General features: G+C 53.1%; 5 protein-coding genes across 5 annotated transcripts; 4 read left to right on the forward strand and 1 right to left on the reverse strand.

The window, feature by feature from the left end:
* Positions 1–1691: 1691 nt before the first annotated feature.
* CPAR01_16047 (alpha amylase) lies at positions 1692–3446 on the forward strand (the record flags this gene model as incomplete). Its single annotated transcript, XM_060500292.1, has 1 exon — positions 1692–3446. The coding sequence occupies one exon, from the start codon at positions 1692–1694 to the stop codon at positions 3444–3446; it is 1755 nt and encodes a 584-aa protein (XP_060341109.1).
* A 1355-nt stretch (positions 3447–4801) lies between these two features.
* Positions 4802–6257, forward strand: CPAR01_16048 (cyclopropane-fatty-acyl-phospholipid synthase; the record flags this gene model as incomplete). Its single annotated transcript, XM_060500293.1, has 4 exons — positions 4802–5104; positions 5143–5239; positions 5301–6013; positions 6105–6257. The coding sequence occupies 4 exons, from the start codon at positions 4802–4804 to the stop codon at positions 6255–6257; spliced, it is 1266 nt and encodes a 421-aa protein (XP_060341110.1).
* Positions 6258–7200: 943 nt separating this feature from the next.
* CPAR01_16049 (uncharacterized protein) lies at positions 7201–8562 on the forward strand (the record flags this gene model as incomplete). The annotated part of the gene is made up of 2 exons (XM_060500294.1): positions 7201–7493; positions 7869–8562. The coding sequence occupies 2 exons, from the start codon at positions 7201–7203 to the stop codon at positions 8560–8562; spliced, it is 987 nt and encodes a 328-aa protein (XP_060341111.1).
* An 858-nt stretch (positions 8563–9420) lies between these two features.
* Positions 9421–10535, forward strand: CPAR01_16050 (uncharacterized protein; the record flags this gene model as incomplete). The annotated part of the gene is made up of 3 exons (XM_060500295.1): positions 9421–9652; positions 9830–9977; positions 10106–10535. The coding sequence occupies 3 exons, from the start codon at positions 9421–9423 to the stop codon at positions 10533–10535; spliced, it is 810 nt and encodes a 269-aa protein (XP_060341112.1).
* Positions 10536–10802: 267 nt separating this feature from the next.
* CPAR01_16051 (synaptobrevin) lies at positions 10803–12024 on the reverse strand (the record flags this gene model as incomplete). Its single annotated transcript, XM_060500296.1, has 3 exons — positions 10803–11549; positions 11630–11782; positions 11851–12024. The coding sequence occupies 3 exons, from the start codon at positions 12022–12024 to the stop codon at positions 10803–10805; spliced, it is 1074 nt and encodes a 357-aa protein (XP_060341113.1).
* Positions 12025–13108: the final 1084 nt, after the last annotated feature.

Here is a 13108-nt window from a genome sequence, read left to right on the forward strand (position 1 = left end):
AAGAGGATAGGCCAAAAGGGAAGAATTGTTAGCAAGTGTGGTTTGACGCATGTCGTCGGAGCTGTCGTCGGAGAATCTCCCGTGACGGTAGATCAGACGGAGGTGTGGGAGGCGATAGGCAAAAAGCGGACAACGCATCCGCGAATAGAGAGAGGTCGTGTGCGTCCTCGTGTGTGAAGAGGAGTCATGGTTGAAGGAACAACGTGGTCCTCCTTACTCTCTCTTGTTTTGCGCGGGAAGTTGGAACTCATAGCCCCTCCTTGCATTTCCAGACATTGTCCATCTGGAGGCTTGGCATTCTGGGAGAACGGCACGGCAGCGACCACGGATTATCGAGTAAGGTAGGTACTGAGAAGGAAGTAAATGACACCACTTGGATGAGAGTGGCAATGTTAAGCACCCATTCTCTGCTCAAAGTTCGCCCAAGCTGTGTGGCCATCCTGGGGATCGTCTCATTGTGTAAGTGTGCGCGAGTTTTACGTACCTTGAAGGTAAGGTAGCTCTAGCTTGTCTGGGTTGGGTTGGATGGTTGGCTTTCGTTGGACGGATAAGTTGTAATAGGTTTGTAAACCGGATGGTAAGCTTAGTCGGACAGAAAACTCACAAGAGGCACATGGCACATGAACATCCATCACAAAAAAGAAGGTCCAAGACTCTCCAATACTCCAATAACTCTCCAAATAAAGAAGGGGTCGGCAGCACCCCGATCTACAATTTTAGCGAGAGTTTTCCCGTCCGCCTATCTTACCCGCTAACCCAACCCGCGCCCCTGGGATGGGGCGTGGAGTTCGCTCTTTCTCTTCGCCTGTATTATTTGCAGACACACACACACGCATACACACGGCACACGCAGCACCACACCACACCATACCACACCTCGAAAACCCCAAGAACTAACGGATACTTCGCCGCGGGGCACACACATGGACCATGGTTCCAAGAACTATCCGCACGGCGCGGGGGGAGCCAATGGTATTTCTCCCAGACTTTACAGCGAGAATTGAGCTCCTTTCAGGCCAAGTCATTGGTCCGCCCAGCGCGCACCACCACCACCATTACTCTCCGCGGACCACCACCCACACACCATTGAGCCGTCGAACGCGCACCTTAGCAAACGCAGTTAATTAGCACGATTAGGTGGCCGTCCACCCCGCGCGGGCAGCAAGTAAACTCGGGACTGACTCCAAGGAGGACCAAGGGCCACCACCCGCATGCGGCGCTTGCATGCACCGGCCTGTCATCGAGAGGGACGATCTTCCGCACCGTGGCCCACACACGCACGACGTTTCGTGTCCCGCCTCGGTTATTGCCAGTGTCTTTCGACCACCTTGTTTTGTCTGACTTGGATCCAACTTGAGAGACAGAGCGAGACCAAAGAGAGAGCGAGAGAGGGGGCGGGGAAAGACAGTTGCGCCCCCGGGCTTAGGTCGACTGTGGCCTGGGTTGAGAGGATGTAGGTATGTATATAAGTCAGAGCGAGGAGCTTCCAGGCGCGCAATCCTTTTTTTGAGCTTGCAAGCTAGTTCTGGTGTGTTGCTCTGTCTGCCCTGCGCTCCTCTACTCTGTACTGAGCATATCTACTGTCCCACTTCCTTCTTTCTTCTTCCCCCCCTTCTCTCCTTCTTTCACACCCAATTGCAACCTCTCTAGGTAGACTGACTTTCAACAGCCCTGTCAGACTGGTTTTCGGTATGGGTTCGATCACTCTGAACAACGCCAGCAGAGCCTGGTGGAAGGATGCTGTCATCTACCAGATCTACCCCGCCAGCTTCAAGGACGGCAACGGAGATGGCCTCGGCGACGTCCAGGGCATGATTGACAAGGTTGATTACCTCAAGGACCTGGGCACTGACATCGTATGGGTCTCGCCCATGTACGCCAGCCCTCAGGTCGATATGGGCTACGATATTTCCGATTACCAGGACGTCCACCGCCCCTACGGCACCGTCCGCGACATGGAGGTCCTCATTGAGGAATGCCACAAGCGCGGTATGAAGCTCATCCTTGACCTCGTCGTCAACCACACCTCGGACCAGCACAAGTGGTTTCAGGAGTCGAGATCCTCAAAAACGAACCCCAAGCGGAACTGGTACATCTGGAAACCTCCTCGTTACGCCGAGGACGGCACCCGTCTGCCTCCCACCAACTGGCGAAGCCACTTCAGCGGTAGCACATGGGAGTGGGACGAGCCCACGGGCGAGTATTACCTGCACCTCTTCGCCAAGGAGCAGCCCGATCTCAACTGGGAGAACGAGGAGACGCGCGAGGCCATTTACGAGAACGCCATGCGCTTCTGGCTCGATAAGGGCGTCGACGGCTTCCGCATTGACACGGTCAACATGTACAGCAAGGGCGTCGACTTCCGCGACGCCCCGATCATGAACAAGAACGCCTACGAGCAGCCCGCCTACATGATTTACTGCAACGGTCCGCGGATACACGAGTTCCTGCGCGAGATGAACGCAAAAGTCCTCAACCACTACGATACCGTCACCGTCGGCGAGCTCCCCCACACCCCGGACCCGAAACACGTCCTCAAGTTCATCAGCGCCGCCGACCGCCAGCTCGACATGGTCTTCCAGTTCGACATTGTCGACCTCGGTCAGGGCGTCGGATACAAGTACCAGGCCCAGAAGTGGACCTTGCCCGAGCTGAAGCGCATCGTGGCGAAGTGGCAGCAGTTCATCGAGGGTACCGACGGCTGGACGACGGCCTTTTGCGAGAACCACGACCAGGGCAGGTCCGTCTCGCGCTGGGGCAGCGACTCGCCCGAGTGGCGCGAGACGTCGGCCAAGATGCTGGCGCTCATGATGTGCTCGCAGACGGGCACGCTCTTCGTCTACCAGGGCCAGGAGATCGGCATGACCAACGTCTCGCGTAGCTGGGGCATCGAGGACTACAAGGACATTGAGGCGCTCAACTACTACGACGACATCAAGAAGGAATTTGGCGAGGGCAGTGACATGCTGAAATACGTCATGGACGGCATCAACCTGCTCGGCCGCGACAACGCGCGCATACCGATGCAGTGGGACGACAAGCCGTACGCCGGCTTCACGGACAACAAGAACGGCGCGTGGATGCGCGTCCACGACGAGTACCGGTCCATCAACGTCGCCAAGCAGGAAAAGGAACCGGGCTCGGTGCTGAACTTTTGGCGCGAGATGCTGAAGTTGCGCAAGGAGGAGGGCGAGCTTCTGACGCACGGCGCGTTTGAGCTGTTTGATGTGGAGAACAAGGAGACGTTTGTGTATAAGAAGTCGCGCGGGGGCCGGAGCGCCGTCGTGGTGTTGAACTTCACGGGTGAGGAGCAGGCGGTCGAGGTCCCCAGCGAGGGCGCCAAGATCCGGGTCGGAAACTACGACGATGTCAAGGAAAGAGTTGCTTCCGAGAGCGGCAAGACGGTCTTGAGGCCCTGGGAGGGACGTTTGTATCTGCAGGGTTGAAGCTGTGTAAGCATGTGGTTCTTGGATATACCTCCTGAGTTATAGGGTAAAATGGTTTGGTGGAACAAGATCTAGTGCAGATTTGCGGATTGCGCTATTTTGATTGATGGTCTATGGAGAGATGATTGGCCTACCGTGGCTAGAACTTTTTGGGATTTTTGTTGTTCAGGATATCAAATGAAGCTATTCCCAACTCCTCAAGACTGCCTCTTTGTACCTTTTGGAGTCGCTAAATGGATGAATAGCCCCCAAAGTTGGGGTAAGCTCCCTTGCAGTGTCCGTGCTCCCCCTCTGTCGGCTTCCCGCATGCGGTTGCATCCCCACACCATCTTTAATCCTCCAACATCCATCCAACTTCCCCCAACACGTACTTTCTCAACCAAAGTTTGCCTGGAGAGCTGATCCAAACAAATTTTCAGTGGAAGAAGGAATTGTTTGACTCATAGCCATTTTCAAAATGCAATAAAGAGACTTTTATTGTATGATTATGCTGCTTTTGGCACTCTTGAAAGCTACTGCACTTAGTTCCGGGAAGGATGGATTGTGAAGTGTGTATAAGAGAGTCAGAGAAAAGGAGGAACCCAAGGCGGTGTCTTGCATGGACAAACTACGCCGAGCTAGATACTCTTCTAATTTTCCGAAGCCATATGCTTTCACGTCATTCTGTTAACCAAGTCGGCTGGCTTTTCTTCTTGCTTACAGTCTGGCAAACTAATGCCCTTCATCCTTATACAGATTGGCGTTGCATGGTATGCTTGAAAGCCCGCAAAGGAGGTTTGTCGTTTCGACGGAATATCTATCCAAAGCCGACTTTCAACCACGTTTGAGAACCTACGAGGTGCTTTATAACATGAGATCGAGATGAGACCCTATAGAACCAGGTCTTTCAGTCGATATCACTTGAGGAACTCTATTTCTTGATTCTAGAGGATCATATCCATTTCGGCTTCCTCTTAGGTGACGGTCTCGCATCGTGTGGAAAACACGTGCCACGTTGGGCAACATTGACCGTTGCCAGCATATTTAAGAATGCGAGCGTATCGTTTGAGTTCACTTGAAAGCCGGGTATCGTCGATGTCAAGTAGATCCTTGCCACAGTGAATCCTGAAAAGCCTCCCATGTCAAGGTTGAGGACTGAACAAGGGCTGTCTTTTGGTTCTACTTTATTCGATTGAAAACCTATGTGCTTACTTCAAGTTCATTTCGAATACTAGTCACGATCCACTTATGGCCTTATATCATGCTACGAATACGTGCGAGCGACTAAGCAATGATGAGAGGTATCTGTCAAAATAGCTTCTCGCTTCTCTTACTTCTCGAACTTCCTGCTTCCCATCCAACGCACCACAGCCAAGATGCCTTCCCTCGGTCAAAGCTTGGCCCTGGTGTACGTCATCGTAGTCCAGGTGCTCTACCTCTCCTTCGGCACCAGAGGAGGAATCATCATCGACCTCATTCTGACCGCTTTTATAGCAGTCCCCGTCACCGCTGGAATCCGGCTCATTGCCTCCGCCATCAGCCCTCGCGCCAGCAAGACCGTCCTCCCTGGTCGTCCTATCGAATACTACATGACATTCAAGCATCCGGCAAATGTCAAGTACCGCGGCAAGAGAAAGATCCCGATGGCTACCTTCTGCCAGATGCAGCTCGATGGAGACGTTAAGATGAACGGAGACACCCTGACTATCCTCGAAAGAGACATGACTGGGCTTCTTTCCGCCTGACCTTCGGTCTCATCTACTTCGTCCTCTTCAAGCTCATCCCAAATGTTGTTGAGAATCTCTGCTTTCATAGTATATTTTACTCTCACACTACCCTCGTCAAATTGTAAACGTCTAATCCTTATGTATTCAGATGACGGAGATATCCATCCAGCCCACGAGGAACTCGATCTAGGCATACTCCGCGGCTTCCTGGGACCCCGGATGATGTACACTTCAGGTCTCGTCCGCGACACCAACAAGCAAGAGTTCCTCGAGGAACTCGAGAACAATAAGCTCGGCGTCATCTGCGAAAAGATCCACCTCAATCCGTACGACAGAGTCCTCAGCGTCGGCTACGGGTGGGAAGCGTTCGCCAACTACGCCCGTCGTATCTTCCCTCACGTCCCATCCACTGGTCTCAACCACGTCGCCGAGTACACCAACATCGCTCCCATCAAAGGCGGCTACAAGAAAATCGTCTGCACGTATCTAGCCGAGCACAAAGGCCCCGACAACTTCATGGCTCTGCACAACGGCCCCGGCGAGTACTCAGACTTTTTCGAGCCCATTCAAGGCCTGCTCGCCGACGACGGCATCTTCTTCCTCGAGGTCGCGGGCGGTAATGAGTCCTGGCAGTACGAGGGTCTCGTATGGAGACTCCTGATGGTCAGGTGCGTCTGCCCCGACGCCGTCCCTTATGCCTCGCTCGCATCCTTGATCAACCAGCTCGAGACCGCCGGCTTCAGAGCTAATAGTGTGGAAAACGTTGGTCGCCACTACTCTGAGACGGTTCGGAAGTGGTACGGTAACTTTGTGCGAAATCGAGAGGCTCTGATGGCCATGTATGGCCCCAAGATCTACCGGGTGAGTTTCCTTGCACAGCTCTCTTTCTCTCCGTCCTCTATGTTTTTGTCTCAAGGTGGATGACGTGCTGACATCCAGTCTACCTTTTTAGACATTCGAGTTCTTCCTGGCTTACCTGATCATCATCTTCGATCAAGGCAGCGCCAACACTTACCAGATTGTCGTCACCAAGAATCCCAGTTCTGTCGACCGAACCAAGTCTGAGCCTGTAGTTGAGGAGTCTTCTTGGGATCTCTGCGAGTAGCTCCATAGATCTCCCTTCCTTCGATTCAAATTCAATAGATCTTTTCATCTCTCGGAGTTATGGGTTTTCATGAGGAAGCGGTATTCTGGGATGAATTATTAAGGAAATCGGGTCAAAGGGTGGGACACAGGATGAGACAGGACACCTGAAATCACCGTGGTCAATATCATGAAAGTAGCAAGAGGTAGTGCCCTGGTCTACTCCCATGAGAGTTCGGACACAGTCAGTTCCTGAGTGTTGACAAAATGGATGGCTGTGAGGAACAACAATGATGAATGATGTGACGCGGGACGTGATACAGCGTTAGACTTATTCCCTCGCTTCGCCAAGAAACGCAAGATACGGTCGCCTTCACGTATAAATACTACACTGGTTAGAGACTCGGCGGCTTGCAATACCTCCAACGTTCAAGTAAGTGGAAGGGATCGATCAAATTTCTCACTAGCAGGGGGAAGGGGGAGGCGGAGGCGATTCAAGATCTGGTTTCACAAACTTTTCAAAACGCACAGCACCAAACGGACCTTATAGTGTCAAAATCAAGTGAGGACCGAGTGACTGGTCGAGAGGATGTTTGCGCTCCAGCAGATGAGGAAGAAACATAAAGGCAAACACCACGAGAAGGTGTTTGTGCTACCCTCCCTCTTAGAGAAGAGAAATTAGCACAGCTCGGATCAAACTCTCGATCGAACATACCACAAACAGCCCTTCCATCAAACTGTTCCGCCTCACATGGTCGCTGTTCTCTCTGGGAGAGGAACAAAGACGCATGGCCAAAGCTGCGAATAAAACCAAGGGCAACCCCTTTTCGCCAGCCTCCGCCTCGACTTCCCATCTTTCTCGTCACATCTTCATTTCTTCCCACTTGCCACATCATCACGTCGCCTTCAACAAAACCACCTTCTCGTTAACTCGGTTAAAATTTCTGTTGGTTAGACTTCCGACGATGCAGACCCTCTCGGTTCTGCTTCTCGTCGTCGCGGCCAGCATACCGACGGCGGAAACCTTTGGGTTCTGGCGTCCTCATCTACTAGAGCTGTCGACACAGCTAGGAGTCAACGACAGCATTCCCGCGTTACCAAGGGCAAACCGATGGCCACGGCCGCAGCTGACGCCGGTATTCATAGATTCAAATACCATCGCAAAGAGATCTGAGCAGAGGGCCCCTACCACGGCCGTGACCCTAGGCCTAAACACCTGCGGCTTATTCACACTCTCTAAAGAGACAGGTCTGGGTGAGTATTTTCTATTCTTTGATCTCCACGTCAAAACAGCATCTAGAAGCCGGTAGACAAAATCACTACTCGAGGATCCCGGTATTTGCGGTATGCTGATGAACATCTCTCTCGGCTGCCTCAGTGATACGATCACGCACTTGCGATGAAGACACCCGCTGCACCATTCAGAATGATTATTTAGCCTGTGGAGCGGCCCTAGCAACCGCTTGTTTGCCTCACGGCCACTCCATGTGCAGTCCATTTCCATCTCAGACTCGCGGAAGGGATACAATGTGCTGGTACGTCCCCGCGTTCCCCGAGGAAACTTGAAATGTTGCCTCACCCCTTCTTCTCTGGCGGGGGATGACGACACTGACGGTGTCTGAAAAACCCATAGTACGTCAACGAACAGCTTCAACGGGGAGTGCCAGGAGTTCCGCCGGAAAGAGGGCACCCAAGACAAAACACTCTGGGGATGTCGCGAGAAAGGTTTGCCATGGGATCCCCTCGTCTACCTGTATACCGCATCGACCAATTTGCTTCCTCCAGCTCCTGCTACCACCACGTCTTCTTCTTCTTCTTCAGCAGATACGCGAACCACGTCCGTGCCAGGCTCCTCCTCGACAGTCTCAGACGACACGCCAACACCCTCCGTGCCATCAAGCCCGACGCTTTCGACAGCCTCCTCGACAAGCGCACCGACGCCGGAACCTTCCAACGGCGGTGGCGGCGGCGCTGCTCCATCCAGCGGTAATCAGACGGGTGCCATTGTCGGCGGTGTCCTCGGCAGCGTGACCATCCTCGCCATCGCCGGCTGCGTCGCCACATGGCTCGTTGTGAGAAGAAGAAGAGCTTCGTCGGTCCGGGGAGAGTCGACAGGCGGTGGTCACGTCTCACCGTCTCCCAGCCACGAGCTCGCCGGCGACCAGCCGTGTGTGTCTCCGATAAATCAGAAAGAGGGAGAGCAGTGGAACTATCAGCCCATGTCACCCACGTCGCCCGCGTCCTCATCTGCTCAGCATCGGGATGTTTTTCAGGCGCCGGCGAACGATTCGATAGGAAGCGCGATGAAGCCGGCTGAGTTGGGCTGAGTTGAAATGCTCGACGATGTGGCGATCTTCAATGTTTCTCTAGCATCTGGTTCTACGCGAAAGGCCCTGGCGGGCCAAGGGGTCTGATGGAAATGAGTTATCATTTTTTTTCCTTTTGATATGAGTGTTCGTCCTGCGAGCAGATATGCCACTGTCCACAACTTAATAACGGCTGTCTACCAAATTTTATATTGCATCTCACCGGTATTGATATCGGATTCAGCTGTACGCATGTAATGCTATGAACATCCCATGGAGAAAGTTCTTATAGATATCTCCCAGATGTGCAAGGTCTAGCCATGTTGAGTGAGTCAAGAACTAATTGCAAGCTCTTTGAGACCGGTAGCATGATGACTTCCGACGGCTAGAGCACACCTCGTGTACTCGCCTGATTCTAATTATTGCTATTTCAAGAGCCCGTAACTGTAGCTCAAGGACTCGATAGCCATTCATGAGGCTCGGAACCATGCAACATAGTAGATATATTTCGCCCTTGAGACCCTCAACCAAGTGTTTACGTGGAATAAGGGCAGAGGAAGCGATGAGGTGAACAAAGAGACGCGATTCCCTTTCGTTTTGGGTCACAATTTGAATACAAGCAAGGGCAACCCACTTCGCTTGTGTCTTTCGTCGTACATGTTTGCTCCTACTTTGACCATTTCTATTCCAGTTTTAGCCATCTTTGAACCTCAAAAAACCCCAAGTCGGTCCTAACATAGCTGCCAAGAACCTACTGACTTATATGACCAAAGTCAAAATGCCCTTCTGCGCATCTCCTCTTCGCAATGGCCCGCCCGTTCCTGAAGGCACGTACGTCTCTTAGCCTCTCCATTGCTTGCTCCCCTTTCGTTCTTCGATATGAGAGGCCACTCTGTTCTACTTGCTCTCGCCGGCACCCTTCTGTCTCTAACGACAGCGGACCCCATCGCCCTCGCCATCGTCATGCCGACAGAGAGCGCAACTCCCCCGCTTGACAGATTGACAAACAGCGGCCCGCTGGACCAACAACGATCTGGAGTCCGGGCCACGAGACAAGTCATCTCAGAGGGCATGGGAAAGGAGACGTGCGGGTTCTTTAGAACAGGGGGAGGTCAGTTTCCTCCATCATGATCTTGAAATTACCTGCCTGGGCTTTTCTCCCCCAGATTCTGCCTTCTCTCCTGGGAGAGGAGAGGAGGCGGCATGGGATGGGTTCATATTAGGAGATTAATAGAAGGAACCAGTACTGACGCAAAGCCTATCAACCTGTTCTCAGAACTCGCATTAGTCACCTGCACAGCCGGCACAGGAACCTCCAGAATCGCATGCCACAACACGGACAGGTGGCTCTGCGGAAGCCTCTACTCGACCTGTCTAGGCCCCGCCGAACCAATCTGCAGCGGCAAGACGCAGAACGGGGAGAGGACGCTCTGCTGGTATGTCCAACTAGCCCCATTTCACCACTTCAACCCCCCCTTCCTTCATCTTCGTCCAACAAACCATCCCTTTTTCTCTTTCGATGCAGTCCCATCTCTACACATTAACACAACCTCCTCTCTTAAAGCAACACAGAAAGCCCCGTCTGCGGCACCCTCCTCCGCGGCTCAGGCGAAAGCCAGAGAACGGGCCTAGCCTGCTTCGGCGCCGACTTCAAGACAAAATCCATCCAGACGCTCGCGTCGAATACGTGGCCGACCTTTATCACGGACCCGCTACCACCGTCATCATCAACATCGTCGGCGTCTTCGTCTTCGGCTACGTCCAGGCCCCAGATCGCGTCTGCGAAACCCTGCGCTACCCCAACGACCGCCACACCCTCGGCGTCTCCGACGAGCAGACCGATCAAGACGTCAACGTTCGGAATCCCTGATCCCTCGCCTTCGCCTGCGATGGCCCTGGAACAGTCGGCATCGGTGGGCAATGGACAGAGCGGCATCGTTCGGGGGCTCGGTGTGCTGGCTTTTGCGATGCATGTGGCTTGGATTGGTTTGTGAAGGAGTTCCAGGACATGGGGGCAGTCTGATATATATCAGCAGACATGATGGGTTAGAATGAGCAAAATCGTTGAATCAAAAGAGAAAAATAAGAAGAAGAATCATCTTTGCATTTGGTAGTGCCGCTTATGCCATGCCCCCTTGTAACCGATTCAGAGATGGAGCCCCCTTTGTTATCCCAACGCCCCTGTAGACATGTTGCCAAAAACGTTCTGAATCTTCGCAAAACGAGTGCTAGGCCTTTTCACACCTACCGCACCTTATGATTTAAAACCTCAGCTTGGGCATCACAAACACCAAGAGGATCAAGGCGACCATGAGCCCGTACACCCAAGCATACAAAATCATCCTCCCCCACCATCCTTTCCCCTCCGTCATCTTCCGCAGCGTGCCCATCCGCCGGCTCGCGGCGTCCATCGACCTCTCCGTCTTATCCATCCCGTCCGCCGCGCGCGACACCACGCCCTTGTCCTGCTCGAGTGTGCTCGAGAACTTCTGCGAGCTGGCCTTGAGCGCGCTGGCCATCTTGAGGATCGACTCGGAGAGCGCGTCCTGCTCCGCGCGCTGGTGGTCCAGGATCGCCTCGGCCGTCGCCGTCGACGACGCGGGGCCGGAGGCCGAGGACTTCGTGGTGTTGGAGCGGCGGGAGGCGAAGAGGGCTGCGCGGGCTGTGGCTGTCGTTGTCGCTGAGGGCGAATCTGGGCGGGCTGGGCCGCGGGAGCGGAGGGTCTGCGTTGTTGTCGTGCCCGCCTCGAGGGTTGTGTGTGTCTGCGGCGCAGGTGATGGTTCTGTTGCTGATCGTGCTGGTGCCGTTGACGCCTCTGACGGTTCTCTGGGGACAGCCGTTACTGGTGGAGGCAGTTCCGGTATTTCTGGTTCATCGTCGTCGTCTTCGGGGGTGTTGTCTGTGGGTATATCTGTTGACCGCGAGTCCATGCTCTCGCTTGGTGTAGGAATGATATCGGCCAGGACGTCCTCTCCATCTGAACTGTTGTCATCCTCATCCTCGTGTAACTGTTGCGCGGGTGTCAGCAGCGACAACATGGAACTCGTCGCACCCTCACTCGGTCTGCAGGCCATCAAAAAGAGCGCACCTGTTCGAGATCATGCATCCTGTCCACCAGTCTCTCGAGAAGTTCGCGTTTACGGTTGAGATCGACCTGCATATCCTGCCGCCGGGAGAGCAGCTTGACGTGCAGCGCCTCCTGCTCGACTCTGGTAAGAAGACTCCGGGCATATTCGAGGTTCTGTGAAAGATTCCTGGTGAGCATAAAAGCACCGCGCCGTATTGGCCTTTCTTCAGGAGATCCCATACCGAGTTCAATCTCGCTCGCTCAAATTCGCTAGCCCGTAACCTGCGCTCGCGGCTCTGATCGGCATGCAGGATCGCATGGTCAAGTCGTCGCAGGAGTTGGTTGAGCTCGGCCGCGCCCTTCTCGGGGGTTGCGCCGCCGGCGGTAAATGGTGACGCCGATGATAATCGAGCCATAATGTATTTCTCTGGGGTTCCTTCACTTAGGCTCACGATACTTTCGGGGGGTAGTTCGATTTCGGTCGGGTTTTGTAGAACCGGGGATTGTTGGACATGTGTCTGGAAAGCTGATGATGTCGTCGCAAAGTCAAGCCACCGTGGCTGAAGCTCACCCCTCCAAGTGCCGGGCGCACAGGCCACACTCAAACACGTCGATCTCAAAAAGTGGGCTTCCTCTGCCCTTCCGTGTAAGTGAAGCAACATCTGAGAACTGCTCATCTTTGAGTTACTTGTGTCAATCGCACGAGTTCCTCCTAAACTATGTTTGAGATAACATCTCCTAATTAAAAGATTTTTTTTTTTTAAAAAAAAATTCAATTGGCCCAATTACCAATCCATAGATAAGCAATGCCCCTCGTATATAACTGTTGTAGGCAATTCGTCACTGAATACCCAAGTCTATGTGATGTCTTTAGAACATCAACGTAAATACTCTCTGGCAATCGCCAAAAAGCTGGAGTGAAATATTTTGAGGAGCCTGAAGTCTTGTTATGCATCTTTCTCTTGGCATGCAAATCCTTACACACAAAGGTTCACTTGACCAGGCCTCTAGAAAATGCCACAGCAAAGCTATAGCCGCTTCAGCTCATCTCTCACCATGCAAGTAAGTAGGGAAGTAGAAGTTAAGCGATCCAAACATGATTGGAAAGCCTACATGCTAGATGTCCAATATTCTCCGAAACATTACTTCAGATGCGGGCACATAAGACTTCGCGGCCGGAACCGATGAGACGTAGCAAGATATCTAAGAGCTTCATTCATCATGGCCAACTACGCCGACTGATACTAGAACTTATGCGTTATTCTATTGACAACACCGTTCGCCAAAGAAGGGCTCGTTGGATTCTCAAGAACCGGCTTTCATCAAAAGGGTGCAGCTAAGGCCCTTGCATGACCGTCCACTGGAGTGAAGACGGCCTTGTGTAATTCGGCAACACCAAACACCAAAACTACAGTTGTCATCCTTGCTTGATATTTGCATATTCAGAGTCAGACTCTTAGACTACGACTTACATGTCTTTCTTGAAGCAGAGTCCCGAAC

The sequence above is a fragment of the Colletotrichum paranaense genome (genome assembly GCF_030867605.1).
Source record: "Colletotrichum paranaense strain IMI 384185 chromosome Unknown Scaffold_22.1, whole genome shotgun sequence".
NCBI lineage: Eukaryota > Fungi > Ascomycota > Sordariomycetes > Glomerellales > Glomerellaceae > Colletotrichum > Colletotrichum paranaense.